Raw genomic sequence first — 27,720 nt, 5'->3', positions numbered from 1 at the left:
GTTAGGAGAAACGGCCGAAAATCCTGTGGAACGTGACTTCGAAAAACTGCAAAGTTGGACGGCTGCGACGGAGCGTTTAGGCAGATTGTTTGGGACACCCTACGGGCCCACCTCAGCCGTACCATCACCCAGCGTAACCGATGCACAGTACAAGCCGTTTCACCGCTACCTCACCTAGACGAAATGTGTTCAGCGGCCGGTACGACTTTTCGGACGGTCACACCATCCCAGCTTTTAATCAAAGCCAACACTACGCTCGTCAAGGCAATTTAAGGGATCTTCCCCCCTTTTCTGGAAGACCGGAGGAGAAGGCAACTTTCGTGTCTAATTTGGAACGTACAACGATTATGTATGGGTACACTGACGAGGAGAATATAGAGCGTTTGTCGAAGGCTCTACATGGTAAGACTCGCGAAATGGTAGGATACAGATTAACCGCTTACAATCTTCCGCATATTATGAATGTGCTTCGGCGACACTTCGGGCGACCAGAAATCAATGTACAGAGCCTCATCCGGAAGATTCGACAGCTTCCGGTACCGAGGTTAGGGCGAATCGAAATCCTCATCAGTTTTGGCAACACCGTACAGGAGATGGCGGAAATGATCACATCGTCAGGGTTGTTTGAATACTCATACAACGTGACTCTACTACAAGAATTAGTCGAAAAACTTCCCCCAATTCTACGTCGCGACTGGTCAACATCATCGATTGCGGTTGGGTGTTCCAACGATCGAAGATTTTAGCCGCTGGATGGAAACCGAATTAGAAGCAGCTAGCTACAACTCTGTTCCTTCATTTGATGAACACAGAACCGAAGTGACGACGTCTGAAAATCGCAAGCGTAATCCTACCACCTACACGAGGCTCCATACGATAGTGAAGGAGAACACAACAGGTGCGATTCCCAAGAGACGAGCCGACTGCACCGTCTGCCAAGGGACATGGAACAATGCGCCAAACTAGTACGACTTTGCAATGATGAACTTAGACCAGCGTTGGGATATTGTAAAGGAACACAGGCTGTGCCGGAAATGTTTGCGTAGTCACGATACCATTTGTCCTGAACGAAGTTTATGTGGCAAAAATGGTTGCGGACTGTCGCACCATAATCTTCTACACCACGAAAGACCGTTGAGAGACACTACGCCACTGACAGCCCAGGCAGAGTCGCTGAATGCGCACAACTCGGCGAATGATGGTGTACTATTTCAGTACATCCCTATCGTCATTCACGGTAATGGAAAAACCGTGGAAACCGTCGCATGTTTTGATAGCGGATCGTCAGGAACCTTTGTGGATGAAGAGCTAGTTGCGGAATTGGGGTTGAAGGGAAATCCTCGTCCGTTGTGTATCCGCTGGACTGGAGAGACGGAGAAGAACCAGAAGGAATCAGTTCAGCTCGCGTTGAAGATAAGTGCAAGTGGAAATGATGGAAAGGTGTTCATGCTCACGAAGGTACACACGATTCGACATCTCGCACTACCACGTCAATCCATATCTGGAGAACAATTGAACAAGAAGCATGAACATCTAAAGAACCTCCCTCTTACTTCGTACACCAATGCAACTCCCCGCTTGATCATCGGAATCGACAATTGTCATTCCAATTCCAACAATTGTCGGAGAATGTCAAATTATTTCACTGCAAACTGCAACATTAGAATGGATGAGCCAACCCGATCCAGCAGCGTTACAATTAGTTCACGTTAGATGGCGTGAGTTTGTCCAAACACATATATACATAGGGACAGGCAACGACAGGCAAGTTAGCTGGCGTGAGTTTGTATTAACACATATATGCATAGGGACAGGCACAACGAGCGGCATTCAGTCGCAAGATTACAAGAAAGGCAGTAATGAATTTTGAACTTAGTTTATAACGAATGTTAAAAATATTACTATTTTCATTCTCCTCTCGAAATTTTCCGACAGTTTCATTTGAAGTTCGACCAACGGCCATTAAAAAAAAGGTGATGGACATGTTTGTACCGGTACATTGGAATCTTTGGACCATTTGCTCCTCCGCCCAGCCAACTGCACTTGCAAAGGAAGGGGGCGCTAAATAGTTTCAACACTGCTTCGTGCATTCGATTGTCTGGAGTATTCGAAGTAAGAGAATTCGATATTCTTCTAGCAGTAGGGGAACTGGGGGTAGTTTCGACACCTTAAGGTTTTCCTCTGATTGCAATACTTTTGCCAATGTAAACTTACTAGTAGACATCGAAAAAGCTTTTTTGGTGTATTATGTAACATCTTACGAGAAACTACGGTTCCTGGATTGATTTTGATAACATTTTGATAAAAATAAAAAAGTTTGTTTTTTTGTTGCATCAAGACTGCAGCGCGGGTAAGATCGACACCATGATGGGGTAAAATCAACACCTTGTGGGGTGATTTCGACACATTGGTCTTAGCTTTTAAAATAACAAACTCTGATGGGCTGTAGTTTTTCATTGAAGTTCAACAAAGTATTTCGTACCAATTTTATGAAAAATTAACACAAAACATTATTGAAATATACGAAAAAAATGAAGATACAAGCAAGAACAAAAATTTCATTTCAAATAGCATCGGACCAGACTCCATATAGTAGAAGCTGCGGCGATAGCATTTGGTTTACGGAATAATTAGTTAAGATTCCTTTAGAAAAATAACCTGGCCATTTTCTAGTAATCTTTTTCTTTTTTTATAAAATCGAAGGGTGTTCAATTTTATTTTTCTCTGCCAACTCGAAAGTCAAAAGGCGAACATCGGTCAATGTGATTCCAAACCAGCGACAATTTTTTTTCTTCAGTTAAGCCTACCCGGCCTAAAGTAAGCCTAAAATACGGCCAAAGCCATAACAATATTAATTTTCATAAGCCTAAACCATATACAAAGTACATGTTTTGAGTCCGAGTTTGGCAAACGTTCTGTGAGAGAATAATAGCTAAATTCCATAATTATAACTGCCTAGGTTTGTTGACATCTTGAATTTTAAAGCTTCTACGGTATTTTTAATTGCGTGTTTGTTCAGATTGATTATTACGTTTGTCGTACATCGTTAAGGGACATCTTTATAAAATACAGACACTTTCAAATTACGATATAAACAAAATTAACATGCTACAAATAAGCATTACACTACTACCAAGTGGGGTGTCGAATTTACCCCCATTGGCCGCACAAGTTTGAGTGACATTTTACATTATAAAGTTTAATATACAAATTACGCCCTGTGATACAGAACTAATCAATAGTATTTATAAAACAATACTATTAACACGGAAACTATAATTTTGTTGAAATAACGCCACAATTCCTTAAGTCCCAGAAGTAAAAACTTACATCGGCTGTCAATCAGAACCACCATGTGTTTATTTTGTTGTTTTTTGACAATTGACAGGTTTCTGATCAGTGAAATGTGACTCAATTATTGGAAACAGTTGACATAAAATATCACTAATTTTCGTGTAATTTTGCAAGTAAGGGGTGGTTTTAGTCACTTTATGAATTATTTGATATTATTCTGACTGAATATAACTGTTTTAAACCTTTTTAAATAGTTTTTAACATTCGATCAAAACGGAAATTATTTGGCAATTTGCAATTGATGTGTCAAATCAGTACAATTTGCTCGAAGAATTGTCAAATTTAGAAAACCGCGTATCTCCGAATCCGCGTATAAGAGGTACCGTGTATCTCGGGGACCGGCTGTACTTTCAAAATTGTCTAAAGCTTCTATGTTTTCTATTTCAGCCGGTTCTAGGTGTTTCATCAACCTCATCTATTGTAAAACAATTTGAAGTACTCGCCGGGCAATTTGGACAGGTAAAAGAGCTATTCAAAACATTCTTCTGAATAATAGCTTTCGTTATCTTATACAAATGCTTGTTTTGGTCTTGTAATTGATTTAACAATGTGTCCAGCTGTGTGCAGCATGTAATACAAATTACTCTTTCTTCCGCACATTCACTAGGAGCACCGGTTCTGTGGTGCAACTCTATTGAGGATGTTGCTGACGGTAGCTGGAGCGGTGCTTCAACCGGATGAGAATCGTGTATGGCCTCAATACACGGATCAATCGAGGATATTTCGACAGTGGCCAATGGAGATGGTTGACGTTCAGAAACGCAGGGTGCAATCTCCGTGCGGTTGCTTTCCACAGAAGCTGTTATAGAAACGCCATCGAAAAAGGCTAGCGGAGGAGCCTCACGGACGTCAACGCTAGAAACTGTCTCCGTGGGATGTTTTTCCACAGCTCTCTGCCGATTTTCAGCTACGTCAATTGTTAACGGAGATGGTTCACGGACGTTAATGTTGGACACCGGTACCATGCAGATTATTAACAGTTTGTGATGTTAATAAAAATAAAAAAGGCCAACACAGATGGCTCACGGGTGACAACGCTGGGCACGTCATGCATGTTACGCTTTTGCAAAACAGATTTCTGTGAAACATCGCCAAAAAAGTCGTCTTCAATCTCGCTTCCGTTCAAACCCTCGAGCGTTTTGGAATTACATAAACTCTATGAGAAACAATAATGGCCTCCCTACTAGTATGTCACTTGGTGATGTGCTTGCTACGTGCCCGAATGAAATTCGTTCGCTTTTTGCTGATCATTTCTCGAGTGTCTATGAAAATGGTTTAAATAACTCTGCAAGCTTTGAGGCCAGTCTTTCATTCACCCCTCTCAATGTCCTGAATGTTGAATTTGTTTCTGTAAGCACTGCTTCTGTTTTACGTGCGTTAGGTAACCTTAAACCATCCTCAGTGCCGGGTCCCGATGGTACTCCTGCTGCTTTACTCTTTCACTGTCGTGAAGCACTAGCCCTTCCTGTTTCTTTCCTTTTTAATCTTTCTTTGTCCACGGCTACTTTTCCGGATATTTGGAAACAAGCATGGATAAGGCCAGTTTTTAAAAAGGGTGATCGTGGTTGCGTCTCTAATTATCGTGGCATATCTATTTTATCGGCGTTCAGCAAAGTCTTTGAATCTGTTATTCGTTTACCTCTAATGGAAATGGTGAAATCGTGAATCATTCCAAATCAACATGGCATTATGGCTGGCCGCTCCACCACTACTAATCTTATGGAATTTGTTTCCTCAGCACTCTTAAATCTGGACTCTGGCATGCAGGTTGATGCTGTGTATACCGATTTCAAAGCTGCGTTTGATAAAATCCCCCATTCTCTGCTCATTGCTAAATTCAAGAAACTTGGCTTCTCTCCTTTCTTTTTTGAATGGCTACAATCATTTCTATCGAATCGTTTTTGCTGTGTTAAATTGAATGACGGTTTTTCTTATGAGTTTCATTGTTCGTCGGGTGTACCCCAGGGTAGTGTCTTGAGTCCTTTACTTTTTATTTTATTTGTCAATGATGTGTGCTCTGTTCTTCCATCCGATTCCTTCCTTATGTTTGCAGATGATTTAAAAATATGTTGTCCTATCACTGACTCTAATTCTTGTGTCTCTCCTCAATGTCTGTTAGACTCCTTCTCCTTTTGGTGTTCTGCTAACTTTCTCTCCCTATGTATGGATAAATGTGCTTGTATATCTTTCTCTCGGAGCTTAAACGTGTTTTCTCATAATTATTCACTAAACTCTGTTGTATTAAATCGTGTTAATGTCATTCGTGATCTTGGGGTTCACCTTGATGCAAAGCTGTCATTCAATCATCATATTGAGCGTACCATTAACCATGCCAATAGTGTACTAGGAATGATTTGTGCTATGGCAAATGATGTGCGTGACCCTATATGCCTCAAAGCCCTTTTCTGTAGCTTAGTCCGCCCTATTTTAGAATATGCTAGCATTGTGTGGTGCCCAGTCAGCTCGGTATGGATTGAAAGAGTTGAAAGTGTTCAACGCAGATTCACCCGTATTGCCATTAGGCGTCTTTTAGGGCAATCGGGTGCTTCTCTTCCCCCTTATGAAGTCCGATGCCGTATGCTTGGATTGATGACACTGCATGATCGTCGCTCTGCTTCTCAAGCTTTGCTTATCAGAGGTTTGCTTCGGAACGAGATTGATTGTCCTTCACTTCTTAACAGAATACCGCTGTACGCGCCTGCTCGCTTTCTTCGACGCCGCGATTTCCTTCAAATCCCGTCGCGAAGAACGCTGTATGGCACCTATTACAAACGTGTAATGCCCTTTATCTCTGTCTGCTGCATGGGCCTATGTCGACTCCAACTGACGTTTACAAAGTTAACCACGAGGCGCGCGAAAGGGAACGATCGAAGACGACGGCGGCCATCGCGAATTGTAATATTATAAATAGAGGCGAGAGATGCGCTCTCGTCCTTTTTTCCTGCTACCGCGAATAAAGACACGTTCTTTATAGTTCGTTAAAACAAAGTTTTTATAAAACGTGTCTAGTCTATTCAATGCGATTAGGAAAGAAGTTGCATTTGCAACATTCTATAAAGAACGTGTAATACTGCGTATTAGGTGAACTTCTACCGCGTTCGAACTCTAGTTGTCCTTAACAATAAAAACTATCACACGTGAAAATCATTCTACTAGGTCGCCGGTGTGTATTGTTGTGTAAGTCTCGGGAGTGAACCGCGAGTTCGCTAGTAAAACGCAAAGTGTTCATCCGGAGCGTAACGTAAATCGGTGCGAGAAGTGACGCGAATTTAGAAGTGATAAGTTAAAATGTTAAGCAACAGCCCTGAAACAGAAGCCTCCTGCGAACAGCTCGCTGAACACGAGCAGCAAGCTGGACCCACGATAAGATCGAGCGCACGGAGTGGCGGGGCGAAGGACGCAACGTCTGGGATGGTCGTTCAGCAGCACGAGCAACAAGCGGCGCCGTCGACGAGCTCGATTGTGCGAAACACCGAGGCGAAGGACGCAACGCCAGGAAAGGTGAGAGTATCTTCGACCATCCATTCATGAAATATCAGGGGCTCACACCATGCACAATTTATCTTTGCCCGTGCAATCGGTTTCTTCCAAGCAGCTCATGGAAAGATATAAGCACCTCCGTGGGGTGCCCTTTAGTACGTATTATAATCAGGCACCACGAATACTCATCGGAACCGATAACAGTAACCTAGGAAAGCCGATAAAGACCAAGGAAGGGAAAAATGATGAACCGATCGCATTAAAAACTCGACTTGGTTGGACGATTTATGGACGATGTCCGATTGCCTCTTCATCCGCTAATAGTGATACACACTGCTTCCACATATGCGAATGTGAAGAAACTGGCAACGAAGCCCTAACTGATGCTGTGAAAAGGTACTTCGCCCTCGAGTCGTTAGGGATTTTCAATCAATCTCAAACGCTAATGTCCACAGATGATACCAGGGCCATTCAGATACTGACAAGGGAGACTCACCTGAAGTCCGGTAGGTTTGAAACCGGGTTGTTATGGAAATACGATGATGTTCGATTACCTTGTAATAAAGACATGGCATTGCGGCGCAACGAATGTTTAAGGAAGAAAATGCGAAGGGATCCTGCATTAGCCAAAGCTATCATAGAAAAAATGAGAGATTACGAGAGGAAGGGATACATTCGACGCGTAGAAAAGGAAGAGTTGGTTGAACGAAAATCACGCGATTGGTATCTGCCTATATTTCCGGTAATAAATCAAAACAAGCCGGGAAACCTTCGAATGGTTTTTGACGCGGCCGCAAAAGTTCATGGGGTGAGCCTTAATACCTTTCTTCTCTCAGGACCGGATCAACTAGCAGAACTAATGAGCGTTCTTCATAAATTTCGAGAGTTTCGCGTAGCCGTGGCTGGTGACATCCGCGAAATGTTTTTTCAAATCAACATGAAGAAGGAAGATCAGCGCAGCCAGCTGATCTTCTGGGATGAAAAAGAGACATATAATGCTGAGCCGACAACGTACGCCGTGACTGTTATGACATTTGGTGCAACGTGCTCACCAGGTACAGCTCACTTCGTCAAGAATAATAACGCCGAAAGGTTTGCTGAACAGTTCCCGCGTGCCATCCATTGTATCAAATACGAGCACTATGTGGACGATATGCTCGCCAGCGCAGAAACGAGCGAAGAAGCGGCGCAGCTTGCTGAGACAGTGCGGCACATCCATGCGGAAGGAGGATTTGAAATACGCAACTGGGTGTCAAATTCTAATGAAGTGTTGGAGCGGCTACGATGGGGAGTCAGCCAGGAGGATGGTCGAGGTGTGGTCATGGACTCGTCGGCGGAAAAAGTATTAGGTATGTGGTGGGAGACTACAACGGATTCCTTTATTTTTCGCCTGAATTTAAAACACGATAAAGGTCTTCTATCTGGTACGCGAATGCCAACGAAGCGGGAAGTACTGCGCACATTGATGCTTGTATACGATCCATTGGGTCTTGTTGGAAATTTTCTAATGTTTATGAAGATTCTGCTTCAGGAAATCTGGCGTGCAGGCTACAGCTGGGACCAACAGATCGATCGGGACTGTGCGGAGAAATGGCTTAAATGGATTAGCGCTTTACCATCACTTCAGTCCGTCCGGATTCCACGTTGCTACCGTGTAAAAACATCCGCCGCGGTGCGAAATGTACAGTTGCACATCTTCTGTGATGCCAGTGAAAATGGGATGGCAGCAGTAGCATACTTTCGTTTCGAAGAGGACAACACAATTGAATGCTCGCTAATAGGGTCGAAAACGCGCGTGAGCCCGTTGAAGTTCTTGTCGATACCGCGACTAGAGCTACAAGCAACAGTGATCGGGGTTCGACTAGCGACGAGCATTGTAAAATATCATCGAATGAAGATCACGCGGAGGATTTTCTGGACAGATTCTAGAAACGTAATGAGCTGGCTGAAATCTGATCATCGCAGATATGGTCCGTTTGTCGCGTTCCGGGTCAGCGAGCTCCTAGAGTCGACAGTGGTAAAGGAGTGGAGGTGGCTTCCTACTAAGGCAAACGTCGCAGACGAATGAACCAAGTGGCAGAGGATCCCTGATATGAATCCGTCGAGCAGATGGTTTCGAGGGCCCAGTTTTTTATGGAGTCCCGAGGATGAATGGCCCGTTGACAACCATATCTCTAGCGATACACCGGAGGAACTACGCCGTAACGTACTCCATCATTCCGTGACTGATCCACTAATCACGTTTGATAGATTTTCCAGATGGACGAGGCTTGAAAGATCGATAGGCTACGTGGTCCGGTTCGTTAACAATGCTCGACATCGGCTGACCGAAACGCCAGTAACCCGAGGACCGCTGACACAGGAGGAACTCTTGGCATCCGATCGCATTATATTTGCTCAAGTTCAGCTGGAAGCGTTCCCAGAGGAAGTAAAGTTGCTGAAGCAGCAAGCAAGGGAAGAAAGAGAAGTGAACAGAGCACTACAGAAAAGCAGCGCCCTTTACAAATTGTCGCCGGAGCTGGACGATTGTGGGTTAATAAGGATGCGAGGACGTCTGGATATCTGCTCAATAGCTAGTGAACCGTTGAGAAAGCTGGTGATCCTGCCACGCCGACATCACGTTACCGGGCTGATCCTTCTGGCATATCACGTGAAATATCGTCACTGCAACCATCGTACCTGTAAACGTAGCTGTAAACGAGCTTCGAGCGAGGTACTACATACCACGAGTCTTGGCCGAGTATATCCGAATACGGCATTCTTGTCAGTACTGTAAAAATGCGAATGCAGCACCGAAACCACCAATGATGGGTAGTATACCGAGATGCCGAACGGCGGTTGGACAATGTGCATTTACTTATACTGGGCTGGACTATTTCGGACCGATGTTAGTGGTCGTGGGACGTAGAACAGAAAAACGATGGGGAGTTATCTTTACGTGCCTCACAACCCGGGCAATCCACTTGGAACTGGCGCATTCTCTCAATACGACATCGTGCATCTTGGCCATACGTCGCTTCGTGGCACGGCGCGGGCCTCCGAGAGAAATCATAAGCGACCGTGGGACAAACTTCATCGGAGCGTCAAGGGAACTGAAGGAGGCAGTATCAGAGGTAAACGAAGATGAATTAATTTGTGAGTTCTCTACTTCAACTTTTAGATGGACGTTTAACCCCCCTGCAGCACCCCACTTTGGTGGATGCTGGGAGCGCCTGGTACGATCTGTGAAGCAAATCTTGTGCAAGTTCAACCTGCCACGACTCCCATCGGATGAAGTGCTGCAGTCTACCTTAGCCGAAGTGGAGATGATTATAAACTCGCGGCCGCTAACATATGTACCACTAAACGATGAGATGGACATGCCTATAACGCCTAATCACCTTCTATTAGGCAGCTCCGACGGTACCAAGCGCTCTGTCCCGTTTGATGATTCACCAGCGGCGGTATCAGCAACGTGGAAAACAACGCAGCGGAACGCTGACATCTTCTGGAAGAGGTGGGTCGCGGATTACATGCCCACACTCACCCGCCGCTCGAAATGGTTCCAGTCGGTACGGCCCATCAAAGAAGGAGATGTCGTGATCATCGTGGACGCAAACCTGCCCCGCAATACCTGGCCAAAGGGGCGCGTGCTAGCAGTAGTGCGATCTGGAGATGGACAGGTCAGACGAGCCACGGTGCAAACAGCGAACGGAATTTTAGAGCGACCAGCTACAAAACTCGCAGTGCTGGACGTGAAACCCATGGAAGACGAAGAAAGTGGCAAGGTTCCCGATGTTACTAAGGATTGTGAGGGATAGGAGCCCTGGGGCACCAATCAGCGATACGGGTTTTAAAGTGATAACGAGCGGTTTTCACTGATGGGGAGAATATTACAAACGTGTAATGGCCCTTTATCTCTGTCTGCTGCATGGGCCTATGTCGACTCCAACTGACGTTTACGAAGTTAACCACGAGGCGCGCGAAAGGGAACGATCGAAGACGACGGCGGCCATCGCGAATTGTAATATTATAAATAGAGGCGAGAGATGCGCTCTCGTCCTTTTTTCCTGCTACCGCGAATAAAGACACGTTCTTTATAGTTCGTTAAAACAAAGTTTTTATAAAACGTGTCTAGTCTATTCAATGCGATTAGGAAAGAAGTTGCATTTGCAACAGCACCAATGATCCGTTTTTTCGATCCCTCCATCGCTTCAACAGTGCCTCTGGTGTGTTTGATTTTCATATTCCCCCTCAATCCCTTCGCCCCCTCTTCCTTCAGTTCTTTGACTCCCTTTTTGTTTCCCCATCCTAATTCTTTCATTTTACGTGTGTTGGCTGTGTTACAAATTGCTTGCTGTCTAGTATATGTTTGTCTAATTAGATTTAAGTATCTGTTTGTTATCATTAATTTTAAGTTTTAGTCAGTAAGTTTCCCTATATTTTGCCCTCTGAGGCAGATATTTGTATCGTAATAAATAAATAAATAAATAAATAAAAACGGCCAATACACAAATTAGCGCCTATCTCATGGTTAGAAGAGTAGTTAGACACTTCTTGTGTGGGAGTATGTTCCGTTGATAACGGAAGATGAAGAGGAGAGAGAGAGAGAAGGAAGGCATCGTGCCATACGGAACGGGCGACGTATGTAGTTGACGGTAGGCACGTACGTATCGATACAATAAGTCGAGCGAAAACGCCGGTCGGTGTATTAGTGTGCATGTAGTCTTTTTGGCAAGCAAGTGTGGGAGCAAGAGCACATCTTGTAGGCGAGCAGGTAGAAACGCGTTCGCGATGGATTTATACTGGTAGTGGTAAGAGCGAGCGGTGAATTTTGAATTGAAATGGCATTCTGTTTGTAGCAAGCGGCTTAGCCAGACGCAAACGCAAGTAGCGGTGTTACGTTGGTCAATAAAGCGACACAAAAAACAAACTTTTCTGTTGTATCCACTGCTTCCCAGAGCAAATTTTCCAGCGCCACTTGTGCATATTTTTCAAAGCGCGAAGAGGCAATCGACAATGGCATACAATTCTGAGATGCTTTCTGATATTTTTCAGGACGGTAAAAAAGCGATCGGCTGGATGCAACAGCGGGCTCTTCTGCAGCCGTTTCAATTGTACCCGAGATGTCGAAAGGAAATGCAGCTAACTCCCTACAAAAGCATCGACGGCTTCCAGGTATTTATGTCCCGACCACAAATGCGGCGGGACCAGCAGCTTCCGCGCCAGGTCCATATTTGCCAACCACAAGGCTTCGCTTAGGAGCCTTGTGCGTTGCTGTTATGAGTGCGACAATGGGGCCAACTCAATTCGTTGTGCGTTGGAGACTGGCATGACGGTAGAAATCGACGAAACCGCCATCACTCGTCGAAAGTACAATTTCGGCCGGGTCGGAACTTCCGGTCCTCGGTGGCTTGTGGGTGGGATATGCCGGGAAACTAATGCCATTTTCCTGGAGCGTGTCCCAAAACGCTCGTTTGTCATTTTGAGAGATTTGGTGGTTCGGCATGTTGAACTCGGAACGAAAATTATGACCGACCTTTGGAAAGGTTATAATGGGCTGGAGAAGCTTGAATATCCCCACGGATGTGTCAACCACTCCAGAAGATTTTTCCAATTCAGATGATAAAAATATCAACACACAACGGATTTAGAATGTTTGGAGATGGTTGAAAGCATTTTTAAGAAAACAAGGCACTAATATTAAAAGCAACATGGACAAATATTTTGCTGAGCATATCTTCAGGAAATGCAATGATGATGTGTTTGTCGTCTTTATAGATGCTATGGGGAACAAAATCGAAATTTAAAAAAAATTGTTTTCTTTTTTTAAGCAGATACACTCAAATCAGATTCTCATTTGGTCCAGAGAAGCTTAGCAGCGAAACGGACCTAAGAAGGAGGTTTTGATGGCACCTTGCTAAGGAGCATTCTACATGTCCCCTCCTTGTAAAAAAAAGAAATGTATTTTTATAACAAATCCCTTTCTAACATTTTCTTTTAAACAGCGCTGGTTGAAGACATCGATTTTTTATCGAGGGTTTTGCCCTGCGGTAAGTAATCCTTGATCATATCGATCGGCTTGCAAGAGATGATAACACAATTTCCTTCCTTTCCTAACACTTCCTATTTGCATGCCTCCTGCCGCACGAGCTCGCTGACCTACGCGTCGATCCAGATTTAATCCAAATTGATTTAATTGAGCCAAAGAAGAAGAAGAACCATATGCTCATTTACTTTTTACTTTATCTCTTATGTTTTTTAAAAGCTTTTTTTGTTTGTTTTACATTTTATTTCATTTTCTAATGTTTTCTTTTTACTTCATCTAACTTCAAAAAACAGTTGCTGCACAACATCCTGCGATAGCCAAGCATATAGACGAAACATTAATGTTGTATCATGCTGACCCGTTACCAAGTGATAGACAACTGACTCAGTAACTCACGCACGTCCTTCAACGTACACATAATGAAACATCTGGTGAATGAGATTGCTGAGCAAAACGCTCACCAAATGGAATAGAATGGCGGGGTTTATATTATGTATCATGTACCTCCCTTTACGCCTTATAATGTGACCAGTGCCATATTTTTTTCTTTTGTATTACATTAGCATAGGATTAGTATTAGTATTGGATAGGTTTAGTTAGATATAAGATGTTATTGTACATAATATACGCATGGACTATTGAAATATATAATTATGTGTTTGTGAGCTCTGCTATGAGATGGGATCCGAAGCCCTCCGAGTGATAATACAAGCTCTCTCATCCAACTCCTATTCCGACACGTCCTCGTCAAGCAGAGTGGTAACGTGTGCTACCACAAATCCAAGCTTGGGTACATGGGTTTGACCTAACCCCTTGGGCGGATGATGGAATATGGCGAACCAGGAGGGGGTGGTGATCTCGGGAAACCGGGTGCCTGAACGTCAGGGGGGTAACCCGACGCTAAACAAAACGGTCACGTGGGCGCGGGGCCAGTCACCCACCCACACGACAAACAAGTGCTCGAAATTGCATACAACTCCCTACCCGCTGCGCAAAGCGACGGAAGGCGTTATGGCGTTCTGAGAATTTTATCATGCCCTCTTTTTCTCTCCAACGGCAAATTTGTCGAGCAGCTCGTCGAGCTGCCCGTCCCTGGCTCCGCTTCATGCCCCTCGCCTGAGCGCGCTGCCGAAGGTTTGAATGTGTTGGTGCGTCAGACGGCCAATCGCTGTCAGCCGTCGTCCGTGCTTTTTCCCTCCATAGCGCTATCTCTTTCTCGCGTGTGGTCAATGCTCGCGAGCTGTTGTGGCGCCTAAAAATGCCATTAACAAACATTGCGGCGATGAAGTTGCATTTTCACAAATCAAACCAAAAAAGCGCAATGAGTTCAAACACTGCAATATAAAAATGATTACGGAATCGCTAGCGCACGATGGAGGGTTTGCTGTGCAACGCGCAGAACCCTAATTCGCTCTAACACGTTTCTAACACTAAGCTTTTGCTTTCGTCTGTTGTGGATTACATAGATATGCTAAGCATCCTGCGCATGTGTGTATGCAAAACTGTCGCCAAATGTAATTTCTTCCGGAATGTTATGATCCATCGGTCAAAGAAAGGAAGGTGTTCATGAAAGGCGGAAAGACGAATTGAGGCCCCTGAGGAGGGGGTACTGACACACAGCTGTTGGAAGATTGAACAGTATACTTAAATTGCCAGCGGATGGGGGGGGGGGAGGGGGGGTGGCCATGGGAACCCTATGATCAGTGGTCACAGTCCCTAAAATTGTAGTCGCCATGGGGGGAGGGGAGGTGCAAATGGTTCTCCAGCCACGGAGCCCTAACGACCATCTTTCCCGGGTCTTGTCGCTAATAATCTGTCCACTTGTAGACATACGGCATACTACAGCCTAGAAATCTTCGGCGACCGCCTAGTCCGCCTACCGTTAGGTCCGCCGCTGGTTCATGACGGTGTTATTTTTTATCGTGGAGGTGCATCTTTCCCCCTGCCTGCAGCGTATGCATCGAGCAGGAGACAGTGTGGCAGAATGCAAGTTACCCGCTGGATAGGAGCGGTCGCGCGGCAACGCCATCATTCCGCACATCTGCATGCCCGTCATGGGTTCTAACCGCGTATGAACCGTCCTCCGTAGCAAGAATTGACTATCCGGCTACGTGGTACTCAAGTCCTGAAAAGGCCGGCATGACCGCGTTGGCTATTACGCCAATAATAATAACAATAATAATAATACAAAGAACTTAGCATAGCAGTTCACACGCGGGGAAGAGTTTGTGTAGACTTTGTTGCTGCCGGGCTACCGCTGTGGCGCGACAAATGCACGGAATGCACTCTACCAAAACATGAACCTACCGATCCGAACCCACTCCAAGGCATTGCCGGTCAATCGGCGTCATGATAACTACTCCAAACCAACAAGCCATCAGATTCTGGACGGACAGGTGCAGTATCATACGCGCACCGCAATAAACAAATCCAGAATCCTCTTTTGTATGGATTCAATTCAAAATGTTGTTTCCACTTGCGTCCGCTAGCTGAATTAGAAATAAATGTGCAACAAATCACACGCACGTTTGCTTAAATCATGTGTCTTATTAATACCCCCAACAGCAGAGCCGATCGCAAAGATGCCAATGGTTGTGTTGTCTCTCAGGTAGCGAGATCGAAAATGCGTGGTATTTTGTAGCCGCAGCGGATGAAAATGTACGCATCAGAATCAAATAGTTTTGAGGTTTCCAAACGCACGCACACACACAAACACACAAACACGCGCGCGCAAACTCACACACACACACACACACACACAAACACACACACACACACACACACACACACACACACACACACACACACACACACACACACACACACACACACACACACACACACACACACACATACACACACGAGCGCGCACGCACACATGCATGAACGCGCGCACGCCAGTACGCACGCACGCACACACACACGCACGTACGCGCGCCCGCGAGCATGAAAGCGCGCACACCAGCACGCACCCACGAAAGCGCGCTCGCGAGCACGCACCCCCGAAGTCGCGCAAGCACGCACTCCCCCCCCCCCCCCCTCCCCACTAGACCATCCCTCCCCCACCCCCGCATGATCGATTACGGCTACCTTATCGGTAGAACGGTTGGTTCAGCTTTCTTGTAGCATCCTCATCCCTAGCGCCGGGCGGGGTGGGGAATCGCGACATGATAGAGTGAACGGCCACTTTCCCCGCGCTGTGTGTGTGCGTGTGTGTGACGAGACCCGAAAACGCGAGACAAATTTCGGCACATTAAAAAAAATAATTTAATGTCACTATACACTGCGCAACATGATGCTTAGAAGGTCGTTGCAGCATCCAACATGTTCAAATTAAAAAATATTAGATTAGTGTTAGACGTTCTCCTACGCTTGTTTTAAATAGGCTTCTTCACCCTCAACTGGCAGGGGCATCGAATGGTCTCATCAGCAGCGGCACGAAATAAAATAAACCATCAATACACCCATAACACTTTGAATCCCAATCCAGCTTCTCCCGCATCGTCTCAAGGTCACACACAAATTAATAAATGCTAACACCCACCAATAACAATACATAACCGCAATGCACATATAAGTATCAACGCATACACCACAACACCCAATCAGCTGGCGGCGGAAGGCACGGGCTGAAGCTCAAGTAAGGCAAGCCAGGGTGAAGGAGGGAGAGGAGAGGGAAGAAGCGGACGAAAAAATGGGCGCCATTATTTTTTAAAATTTTTTGACCGGTTTTTTTTTTGCTCCGCCGCCGCCCGAACTGTCCGAACTGTCCGAACTGCCCGAACTGCGCGACCCAGCGCAGGAATCGCTGAAGAACAGCGCGGGAGACCAGCCAAAATCTGCGCTGGCCAGCGCAGAATTTGGTACATTTTCTGCGCTGGAAACTGCTCGAATTTGCGCAGCGGGAACCCTGGGATATGAAAAAATGAGGACGTTTTTGTTCGGACTGAGGGTAAAATTAGGGGATATGAGGACAGGCTTGCGAGTGTGTGAGTGTACGCGCGCTGACCTTGATATACATGTATTGGTGAGGTAGGAGGGTATTCGTGTAGAGCTTCTTATTGTTTGACAAAAAAAGCTTAACTGGTCGATATAGATTTGCATACACAAGGTAAAACAAAACTCATAGGCAACGTTTAAATACTCTATGAAACTATATAAAACGAACTTTTCTAGATGGAGGACAAAAACAACAACGTGCCGGTATCAACTGATTTGGCAAAAGAATGTATGATTTTACGTCGAATGGTAGCTCAGCTAAAGGTCCAGAACGATGTGATGAACAACAAGCTCGATGTTCTGACCGGGATGATGCAACAACTGTTGGGGAATCAAAACACCTGCTTGAGCCCACTGGATAAAACCCCTTCGCCAACCTTTTGCACTGTAGAGACCATTGAGGAGATGAATGCTCTGGAGGAGAAGCTGAAAAAAAGAGTACCGAGATGAATTTGTACAATGGGTGAAACTAAATATTGCAGAGGGCGATTTTAAACAACGTGCTTGTGACGCTCTTCATTTAATCCTAGGGCCTAACATTTTACTGCAATGTTCGTGGACAGGAAGAGCAAAAGTAGGAGATAAAATACCTTTGTGTAAATATAAAAATATAGTACTAGTTATACAAGAATTAGGAGGAAATTGTTCGGATAAGAAATTAAAAGATTGGATGCAGCTTAAATTAAATCATAGTGATAATTTAAAACGAAACAAATACATAAATAAGTCTAGTTGCCATAAGCCGAGATCAAGTAGTGTGTAAATAGTAGAAGATAAGTAGATTATCGTTCTTAAAATTAGTGGAAGCTCTGTTATAATCTAGATGAACTATTTATGTAGAATTGGATTATCAAAAAAGAATTCAAATGAAATAATACTCACTTATTAGAGTTGTGTAAATGCATTAAACAGAATTACGAAATAAATCCTTTCTATGAGCAATGTTCCAAAGAGCTGTAAAAAAGTGATAAGATTGCATTATTACTGAATATAGTTATTGAAATGTATCAATAAAGAAATGAAGAAATGAAACAATAAATGTTAACTTACTTCTTATCTTAAAAACAAGCGGAATTCTACTGTTGAGACTGGAAGAAATGCCATATTAAGCGCAGTCACGTCGTGTCGTGTCACGTAAGGGGATAGCTTATCCTCGTATGGGATGCGAAACACGTTGAGCAGTATTAGAAAAAAAAATAGATGTTGGAGATTAGTGTTTGTACGGAATGGTCAAAAGATACCATACGATCAATCAACTGTTCTAATATTTTAGTTATTACTGTCGTGGATGTTACACTACTTATGGATCACAGGTTGATTGGATAATTTGTTTTAAAGATTGGCATTGTTGTTAAACGTAGTAATAAGTCCAAATTATCAAAAATAATTGTGTTTAATTTTTTATTTTTTTTTTAAAAGTAGAAACAAACATGAAATGAATCTCTTGGTTTTTTTTCACTAACTTTTACAATTATTATTAAATGCATGTGCATGCGACAATTCGTGCTGATCTGTTCAGTAAAAAAAACTACAATGAAGTTTTCTGTAGATTAAACAAATTTCTTACCCTGCTAACTCTGTAATGAAAACTATTTTATACTTTTATTATGATGTACCCTCTTTCAAAATGTGATGTAATACATCGTCAACCTAAACCCTCTACATAATACATTATATGATATATTATACATATTATGATATACCCTCTGCCAAAAGTTTTGAAATAAACCCGTAAACCTTTGAAAAAATCAATAACATTATAATTTACACTAAGACAAAACAAGTCACAATCATGATTTTAAGATAAAAAATATGGTTAGTTTGGAAGAAAAGTGTGTAATAATGGAAAAAATAATACAGATGGAGGCATAGAATCTTGAAATTCATTAACATCAAAGAACACAAGAGGACGAGGGGGTAAATTAACGGCAACTAACTTACATTTAATAGACTTAAGGTCAAGTGTCACCATAGTAGATGGTGAATAAGAATTTAGTTTATGAATGTTCAGTTCACTAGACTGTATCGCTACAAAAGATACATTATCTTTAAATGTAGCCGTAAAATAATTTTCCTTATTATCATACTTGATTTCAACGATAACCAACGAATTCTGCGGAGAGATTTCTGCTCTCAAAAATTTCACTATACCATTTGATTTTGTTAAAAATCATTGATCCCGAAATTTTGGTTTTAAAATAAAGCTTTCAGTTACATGTAGTCCACAGCCATCTATAGTCAAACAGGGATACTTCTTTTCTTTGGGACCATGATGTACATTAATTGAGGCATATAACTTGCATCTGCCCGCTGCTTGTTCCACACATTTTGAACCTGTCTTAACATCTCGTTTAATAAACTGTAAAAAGTTTTCATAATCATAAGAAGACCAATCATCCAATGGACCAAGTTCTTCAACGTCATCAAATACGTGGAGAAGATTGTGCACATTGCTGCTCATATGGGTGCGACCATAGTACAGTGGGAAATCAACAACAAATTGTTGAAGCATTCTTTTTGCAAGCGGGTTTAAATGTTTATATACTGACGATGAGAAAATAGTTATGCCACAAAAGTAGAGCAAATAATGGTTAAAGCCCTCACTGTGCATAAAATCTTTATATATAACAGGGCTAATATAGTGTAGGAAAGACCTAAATCCAGTTGCTTTCCAATACTGAAGAGTGTCAAGAGATCGAAATGGTCGATGTATTTCAGAAGGCAGTTTCGTTTTCATCAAAAAGTGAGAGACATTTTTCTTGTGTTCACTAGACCATATTACAAAACTTAGAAATTTATGGTAAAAAAGGCCGTACAAAAATTTACGAGTGTTGCCAATATCGATAAGATGAAGTCGATCAGAAGTGGGAATACTTTGGATCATATCTAATCCACCAATCTCTTCTAAAGGAGATCGAATTTGTTTATGATGCTCTGTATCGTGTCTTTGTCGAAAACTTTCATCTGTACGTGGTGGAGCAGGTTGTGGTGAATAAAATATTACTTTGCGCTTCGGTTTTACAAACTCTCCAACGAGAGTACACTTTGTGCACCCATGTTTTTCCGGAAAGTACATTACCGATTTTATAAAGGCCCGCGCAGGGGTATCGGTGACAAAAGCCTTGGCAAAAATTTTTACAACTTTCTCTCCAAACAGCATGCCTATTACTTGCAAATTGTTTAATTCATCTACGAGCTGTCGCAAATAAGGCTCTAAGTCGGTAGGTTTTTTCTGACCACAAAATACACATGCGATTATTACCGGGCAATCGGGAATTTCTTTTACTTTAAAAAGAATTGGCCAAAATTGTGTAGCACTACTTTTGAAGAGAGGATTGATGGGCTAGTAAAAATATGTAACGAAAACTTATTTTCCTCTGGAACATGATTTCAACATGAACATGATTCCTAAAATAATTTCGAAGGCCAACTTCTATCCCTGAGTACCACATTTGTCCACCTGCTATATGCTGAATCTCTTGGCTAACTTAAGGAATTTTTAGTAAAGTACGACCATCTTTAGGAAGTTCAGGATGACCAAATTTTCTTAAAATTGCAAGAAGCAAGTTGAGAAAGTTGCGAGAAAGATGGCCCATTATTGCCAAATATCTCAAAGCTTCTTTTAAACTTTGAAAATCATTCAAATAGTTATAAGCATCATACAAATCTTCAGCACATTCTTCCTGTTCATCTTCTATATCATCCAAATTATTTTCGTCAACAGTTGCAGCGCTGTCATTGTTAGTATTGTTAATATCAACATCTATGCTAAAGCTACACTCTACATTCGCACCTAAGTTGCTATCAGTACTATGCAATTCGTATGTAAAGAAACAAAAGAGAAAAACATAGCATTAGTTAAATTAAACACATATATATGGCACAAAAAGTCAGTTAACAATGAAATGAAATCAGCACCTTCCGTCAGCGACTGGCATTAACACGGAGACACGACCATCCATCTGGCCCAGGCACAGGCTTAAACAGGTCAGGACAGAATTTTTTTTTTACGAGAATGCTTATTAGCAAAGGATTCACGACCGTCTCCGAACTGTTAGTGGTTCATCGGCGTTTCGGAGGACGAGGAACACGTGTTGTTGGAGTGCCCGCGCTTTGCTGCAAAATCCAGAAGCGTGTCGGCCATGGTTGATCAGGTTCGATTCGACGGATACCCTCCAACCTCACCTGTCGCGAGGTCGAGCGCTGGAGCCTTATCTACAAAGCTTCTAGGCGGATCACGGTTCAACTACAGGGAGCATGAGACAATGAACGAGTTGCCCTGGCGTCGCAGATCATTGAGTAATACGTAGAGGAGATGGCCATCTTAGAGACGCAACCTGAAACTGTTCGGCGCGTCCGCAACGAGCCACGCAACGCTAATCGACGAGAGGCAACGATGCGATGACGAGAGAAGCTTCAAGCCAGACTTCCTCCAACCCCACCAGCATCACTGCAGATTGCGGCTGGTCACGGCGCGCTTCAGCAGCAACAGGCAGGGTTCAGGGAGATGATACCCGCTTGGCAAAGAGTAACTCATTTTGATGCCTCTCGCTACCCCTGGCCTTAGTTTTAAAGGAATCATGCGACACACTCGCACTCCACTACCCCATCCCATGGAAAAACGCTCCCACCATCGAGGTGTTGACCAAAATTTCGCTATGTGCATGAGACACACACTCGCACTCTTCCAGCCCTCCACAGCTGAACGCTCCCACCGTTGCGAAGTTTGCGAGAATTTTTGCTCTGAGCGTGAGATCCTGAAGCACCAGAGATGACACTATGTGTAAAGACGATCATAATTCGGTATGGTCAAAATGCGTCGATTGTCGTTTCATTTATCTGGTAATGATGTATTCACTTCATCAAAATTTTAAACGTTCACAACTAGACTGATAACAATATTTGAATTTTTAATCAGAATAAAACCAATTCATTTGAAGCAAAATAAATTCCATTATACTTTATTTTGACCATATGATCAACACTTGTACATAGTGCCATTTACTTTGTGTTCTTCACTCTCGCGCTGTGTTTTGATCGTTCGAAACTCATTGCCAGAACGAATGCAAATTTCATATGGGAATGATCGGTGCCGGTAGATGCAGCGAAAATTATGAAATGATAATAGAAAAGTGGTTAAGTTAATTGTGAAAGATGTCAACGCAGACGTAAATGTAGTATGTTTTGTTACATGATCTACGGGTAAGTGCATGCATAAGAAGAAGAATCTTCCAAATGATGTTTGTGTTCAAACAATCGTACTGCTTTCAATGTTTGTTTATTTTTCTATTATTTTCCATCACACCTAGCTATTTCATTACCAAAGCTCCTGATAACAGATCAAAGCAGATGGATCGGGCATACAGAGTCGCCGTTTAATTTAAAATATCTGCGTGATCGGTAAGTTTTAAATAGTACTAGTTTTGTTCACCATTCTAATGCTCGATTTATCTTTCATTCCTCAAGCAAACGCATCAAACAGCAAGTGTTTTTCCTTCCAACAGCACGCACCATCGGTGGTGCAGCAGCTAACGTTTTGTTCGCCTAGCGCGCACTATCAAGAATTGATATTTTGCCAAACAGTACTGTGAATAAAAAACTGCACACTTACTGTAGGAATTTCCTGGAATTTTTTGGTCGGCCTACGCTCGCGGGAATGGTAGGTCCGTTGAGAGAAGGAAAGAAAGGGTGGGAGCGAGGATTAACCAAAAACGCGGCATTGAGAATGAGGGGAGGTGCGCTCAGCGCTCACGCTGGGACACTCACGATGCTTGAAATAAAATGTTAACAAGCATCGATTTCAAGCATGCATGTCGCGCGACATTTTGCCAAGCGGGTACAGAATCGCCAATAAACGATGAGAAGCAAGCTGCAATGGCCACGGATGTTGGTCTCAGCGCTCAGAGGTACCCGCAGCGGTCTAGTTTGAAGTAGACAGCAAAGTAGCCTTCGGAAGTTGCTTTGCTGCAAGGAAGAAAGTCCTACTAATGTATCGTTAAAGAACAAAACATCATCATGTCTCCCACGATGGATGTTTGGCTAATTCAAGTGGCTGTCTGTTTTTACTACAAACAATTTAAAAAGCAAAAATAAACTTTTTGGATTCACACTGCCAACCAGGAAACGACGACGTGATTTCTTAAGTAAGGTTAAACATAAAAAACGTGATGTTGCCATTGTGGGTGGCGGTGCAGAACCGATGCAGAAACGATGGCGGTGCAAAACCTAAAATTGCGATCGGAATATGAATCAACGTAGCTGCTGATTACCGATTGGCAATATACTGCGACAAAATTCCGTTTTCTATGTATAATAGTACTCTAAAAAGCACAATATTAGTTACTTACTGAACATCCTGCTCGTCGATGCCGGAACCATGACAGGTGAGGAAGTCTCCATATTATTGATCTCAATGTCTATTTCTCTCTCAACTTCTTCCATAACGCGACGACGCTTCCGATATTGGGATGATCTTGAAGCCATTGCTGATGGTACTCTCGTAAATAATCTGGATCTAAAACTGCACAAAATATAGATTAATACACTTCTGCTTTGTTTTTCAAACACCGGCTCCTTTACACTTGTCTGTCCTTCGCCGACGCACTTGCAATGTTAACCAATACATCCATACATTTGTAAGCCACTGTGTATATACATGGTAGCTGTGTTTATACCTCATGATATGGATTGAAAATCGTTGTTGGTACCCAAGCAGAAAAACTCATCCGTGTGTTAAAAAGAGATGGCAATATGAAATCTTGCAAGCAATTCAAGATACATGGGCGAAGTGGGGCAGAGCGGGTTGAGGAACCGGAGAAAAACTGCTCGAATTGTCCACGGGGCAGTCTTACGGAAAATACGACTACGGAAAGCACCAGAAATTTTCGAAAAGAACCCCACGATTCCGACTTTACTAGTGATGGGAAAAATGAATCTCAGAAGGGATTCGAATCTTCGAATCCCAATCCTGGATGGGATTCGAATCGTTGAATCCCAATACCAATATGGTATAGCGTTTTATTCTAGTTAGCAGCGGTGGGGGGGGGGGAAGGAGTTAATTAGTTAATACTGGAATAAGAGGTCATTCTATTTTACTCAAAATTATTTCATATCATAATTAGTACAGGTCCCCGAGATACGCAAATCTTCCCAAATAACCAAATCGGCCTTAACCCACTGTAAAGCCACTTTAAACCCACGTGGGTTTGAGGTGGTGGTCGATTCAGTCGTTAACCCACCAAATTTTAGAACAATCGGAGCTGTCAGTTCCAATCATATGTATTGACCTTGCCCGCCCTTGGCCCACCTTTTCCAAACATGTTGAAGAGGAAAAGATGGATCAAGGGCGGGCTAGGGTCAATATGCTTAACAGGATTTCAACACATCGATTATTTTAACTCATTCACTTACATCACAGCATAACTTCGGCAATATTATATATCTATAAACTGTGCACTGACCCGCGAAATGGATGAGTCCATTTGTAGGTAAACAAACACACACAACTATGTTTTACAACAAACAAAATTAAACCCACACGTTTAATCGCTTCCTTTGCATAATTCATCACATTTTGGGGTGAAACTTGTTTAGAAAATGAATTGCCCATGTATACAAACTTACTTTAACGACATTGGAGTGGCTGCTTCTGTGGCCATGTGGTTTAACCCACCAAACTTATTGTGTTTTGGCTTTGTTTGATGGAACTGAATTTTAAGTACAAGAAATTGGTGGCGTTTTCGGTATCTTGGTTATTTGGGTTTATTCAACATCAAATCAAATAATTTATTTAGTGACAATAACTTCTCATTAAATGCTACATTACATGAACATTTGCTATATTTTGACTGAAAACTGCGTGATTCGGCTTCCGATATTAGACACACGCGGTTTTTCTCGACCCCCATTACTAGCGTATCTTGGGGAAAGCTTCTAAACCCGCTGTGCAAATTCGAGCAGTTTACTGCGTAGTTTTTTGCGTCATTTTGTGTAAGAAAATGCGCAAAATAATACGCTAGACTTCAGCCAAAACTACGATGGCCAGCGTATTTATTGCAGTTGTTGAAGGCGCGGCGAGCGAGAAAGCAAATGCGAACAAACTGCTATCTCTTTCTACCAATTCAAATTTGACGCAATGTTGTTTATTTATTTATTGAAGATAATTGCGTGGCGCGCAGGGGCCTTTGCGATATTAAAATAAAGTAATACTTAAAATAACCTTACTTGCTATATATTTGAAAACAGACATGAACATTTAAACGTGGCAACTGTAATGTTGAAGTCAAAAAAGCAGTAGAACTTATTGAAAGCTTTACACATTGAAATAATTGGATCATGAGCTCCTCTGGAAGTACGGGCCCGGTCTATTTTGATCAGAAAATTTCGAGGACGAAGTGCGTGGTCAGGGGCGTACAAATTTATTTTAAGAAGAAGCTCGGGAGCATCAATTTCGCCTTTTATTAGTTTTGCTACAAAAACTGCTTGTGCTACCTCCCTACGTCTCTCTAAGGACTACAATCCTAGAAGAAGCCGTCTAGTTTGATAGGTTAGAGGCTGGTCCATGTTCCACCGTAAGGTTCTTATAGCTATTTTTGTGAATTTTTTTCTGAATTCGCTCAATTCGTGTGGACCAGTTGTTAGTGTGTGGAGACCATGTTACAACATTAAATTCAAGTACGGATCGGACTAAGGCGACGAACAGTTGTTTTAAACAGAAAGGGTCATGAAAATCAGATGTCAGACGATGAATAAAACCAAGCTGCCGATATGCTTTGTCGATGACGTACGAATATTGTTGACGGAAGGAGAGTGATGAGTCAAGAATAGTGCCGAGGTCCTTAGTTTCTATGTTACGTGGGATTATACACGAGTCAAGGTTATAGTCTCGCTTGATAGGGTCTTTTTTACGAGTAAAACTAATCACGCAACACTTATTGACACACAAGGATAGCGAGTTCGCAGAGCACCAATTGCTAAATTCGTCTAGGCTGTGCTGGAGTGTAGAGCTGTCCGAATCATTTCTAATGGTCGCATAAATCTTGATATCGTCCGCATACATAAGCAAACATTGATTTGGGAGCGCAAATACAACATCATTAATAAATAGGATAAACAATACTGGGCCAATGTTACTTCCCTGTGGTATACCGGACGAACTAACGAACACATTGGACAAGCACTTATTGATTTTAACACAGTATGATATTTGGTTTAAATATGATTTTAACCATATGACTAGATTATTATGAAAGCCAAGCCGGCTCAGTTTCGCAAGGAGTATGTCATGGTTAATTCGATCAAATGCTGACATGAAATCAGTATAAATTGCATCAATCTGTGACTTGCCGTCCATTGCCGTAAGGCATTCAGACACGAATTGAACGAGATTGTTCGACACCGATCGTTTGGGAACAAATCCGTGCTGGCTTGGACTGATATAATTCAAGCCACCCCTGACTAACGCTTCCTGGACAAGAATTTCGAGTATTTTTGCTGATGCACATAGGGAAGTTACGCCACGATAATTAGATATAACATGTCTCGGACCTTTTTTATGAACGGGTGTCATCCACGAAGTCTTCCACATAGTAGGATATGTAGATCTGTGCAGAGAAAGCTTAAACAGATGGACCAGTGGCTCTGAAAGATAAGTTGAGCACTTCTGTAAGACTATTGCTGGAATCCCGTCCGGACCCGGGATAAATGAGGGTTTAATTTGTTTGATTGCATTTTCTACCGATTCATTTGTGATGACAATATCATTTATAGACATATCTAGAACATCCGCGGGTGTGTGCTGCAGGGCAGTTGCAATATTAATTGGTGACGAAGATTGAAGGTCGAAAACTGAACTAAATTTTTTGGCAAAGAGCTGACTGATTTCAAGTTCACTTGTGGCTTTCTCGGTGTCTAGTGACATTACTGACGGGATTTTTACATTTTTCCTCTTACGGTTAACGAAAGAAAATTGTAAGGTACGACCGCAGAATCCGATATAGGTCTATAGACAAGGTAAATAGGCCTTTCTTGAACGCGGTAAACTGCTTCCGCAAAGAGTGCGATTTGCGAGCAGAAGAGAAATGAGAGCGACAAAACGAGAGAGTGTGAGAGATAGAAAGAGAGAGAGAGTGGAGGAAAGGTCAGTAGCAAAAAGGAAGTCGAACAATACGGAAGCAAATAAAACTAATTTTTTATGCGATCTTATCAAAAGTGCATGTGAAAAAGGTTTTGCCAAAAGATTTACTTTCCGAATCGTAGCGCTACTCAACAATAAAAAATTAGTTTGTTACCACAATACTAAAAGTGATCGTGAATCTCTACCTGCATCGAGTGCTTGTTCTGCCAGACGATGGAACGCAAAACGGAGCACGACGAAGAGGCTGGACCGTCACGGGAATCGAAGCTGACGACGCAGCGTATTCCCGAAAGTAAGAACGAGACCGGCGACGTTGTGGATGCCGTATTGGCCGTTGCAGCGAGAGTGGAGATGATCGAGAAAGGAGAATCGGCGCAGCAGACGCACACCACTAAGCAGACACGTGGTGCGCAGCAATTGAAGCTAAACGGTGAGAAAAGAAGTAAAACGAAATCGAGCAAGGAGAAAAGCATCAATGCGCTTGTAGCCAAATACGACGCAGAGATGCGAGAGAAAGATAACGAGATTGAGAATTTGCGTTTGAAGGTTTCCAAATTGAAACGCAATCAACGTCGTCCCGTTGATAACCCTTGCGTGACAAGTCGTAGTGCAACAAAGGAGATGGATGAGGATGAGCGCAGCACGGCGAGTGAGGATTTATCTAGCGGTGATCGTGAGCTCGTTGAAAGTGATGTGGAAACGGAGGTTGAAGAAAAACCCCTTA

General features: G+C 42.9%; 2 protein-coding genes and 1 long non-coding RNA gene across 5 annotated transcripts in view; all 3 read left to right on the top strand.

The window, feature by feature from the left end:
• The window catches only part of LOC133393612 (uncharacterized), a 159,473-nt gene extending 148,543 nt beyond the window's left edge, over positions 1 to 10,930 (top strand). For both annotated transcript variants that reach the window (XM_061659265.1, XM_061659266.1), the window contains exons 2-3: positions 3,742 to 3,813; positions 3,962 to 10,930. In XM_061659265.1, coding sequence (XP_061515249.1) covers positions 6,905 to 8,902 — 1,998 coding nt within the window. In that variant the 5' untranslated portion in view covers positions 3,742 to 3,813; positions 3,962 to 6,904 and the 3' untranslated portion in view covers positions 8,903 to 10,930. The remainder of the gene's footprint in view (positions 1 to 3,741; positions 3,814 to 3,961) is intronic.
• Positions 1 to 27,720, top strand: part of LOC133393619 (uncharacterized) — an 81,645-nt gene that overhangs the window by 44,173 nt on the left and 9,752 nt on the right. The gene's annotated exons all lie outside the window — the stretch shown is intronic.
• Positions 21,222 to 22,480, top strand: LOC133393695 (uncharacterized). Its single transcript, XR_009766330.1, has 2 exons — positions 21,222 to 22,261; positions 22,328 to 22,480. It is a non-coding gene; the product is annotated as an uncharacterized LOC133393695 (long non-coding RNA).

Source organism: Anopheles gambiae, chromosome 3, assembly GCF_943734735.2.
Source record: "Anopheles gambiae chromosome 3, idAnoGambNW_F1_1, whole genome shotgun sequence".
Taxonomy (NCBI): domain Eukaryota; kingdom Metazoa; phylum Arthropoda; class Insecta; order Diptera; family Culicidae; genus Anopheles; species Anopheles gambiae.
The sequence above is the reverse complement of the archived record's forward strand: the minus strand, read 5'-3'. Positions and strand labels throughout refer to the sequence as shown.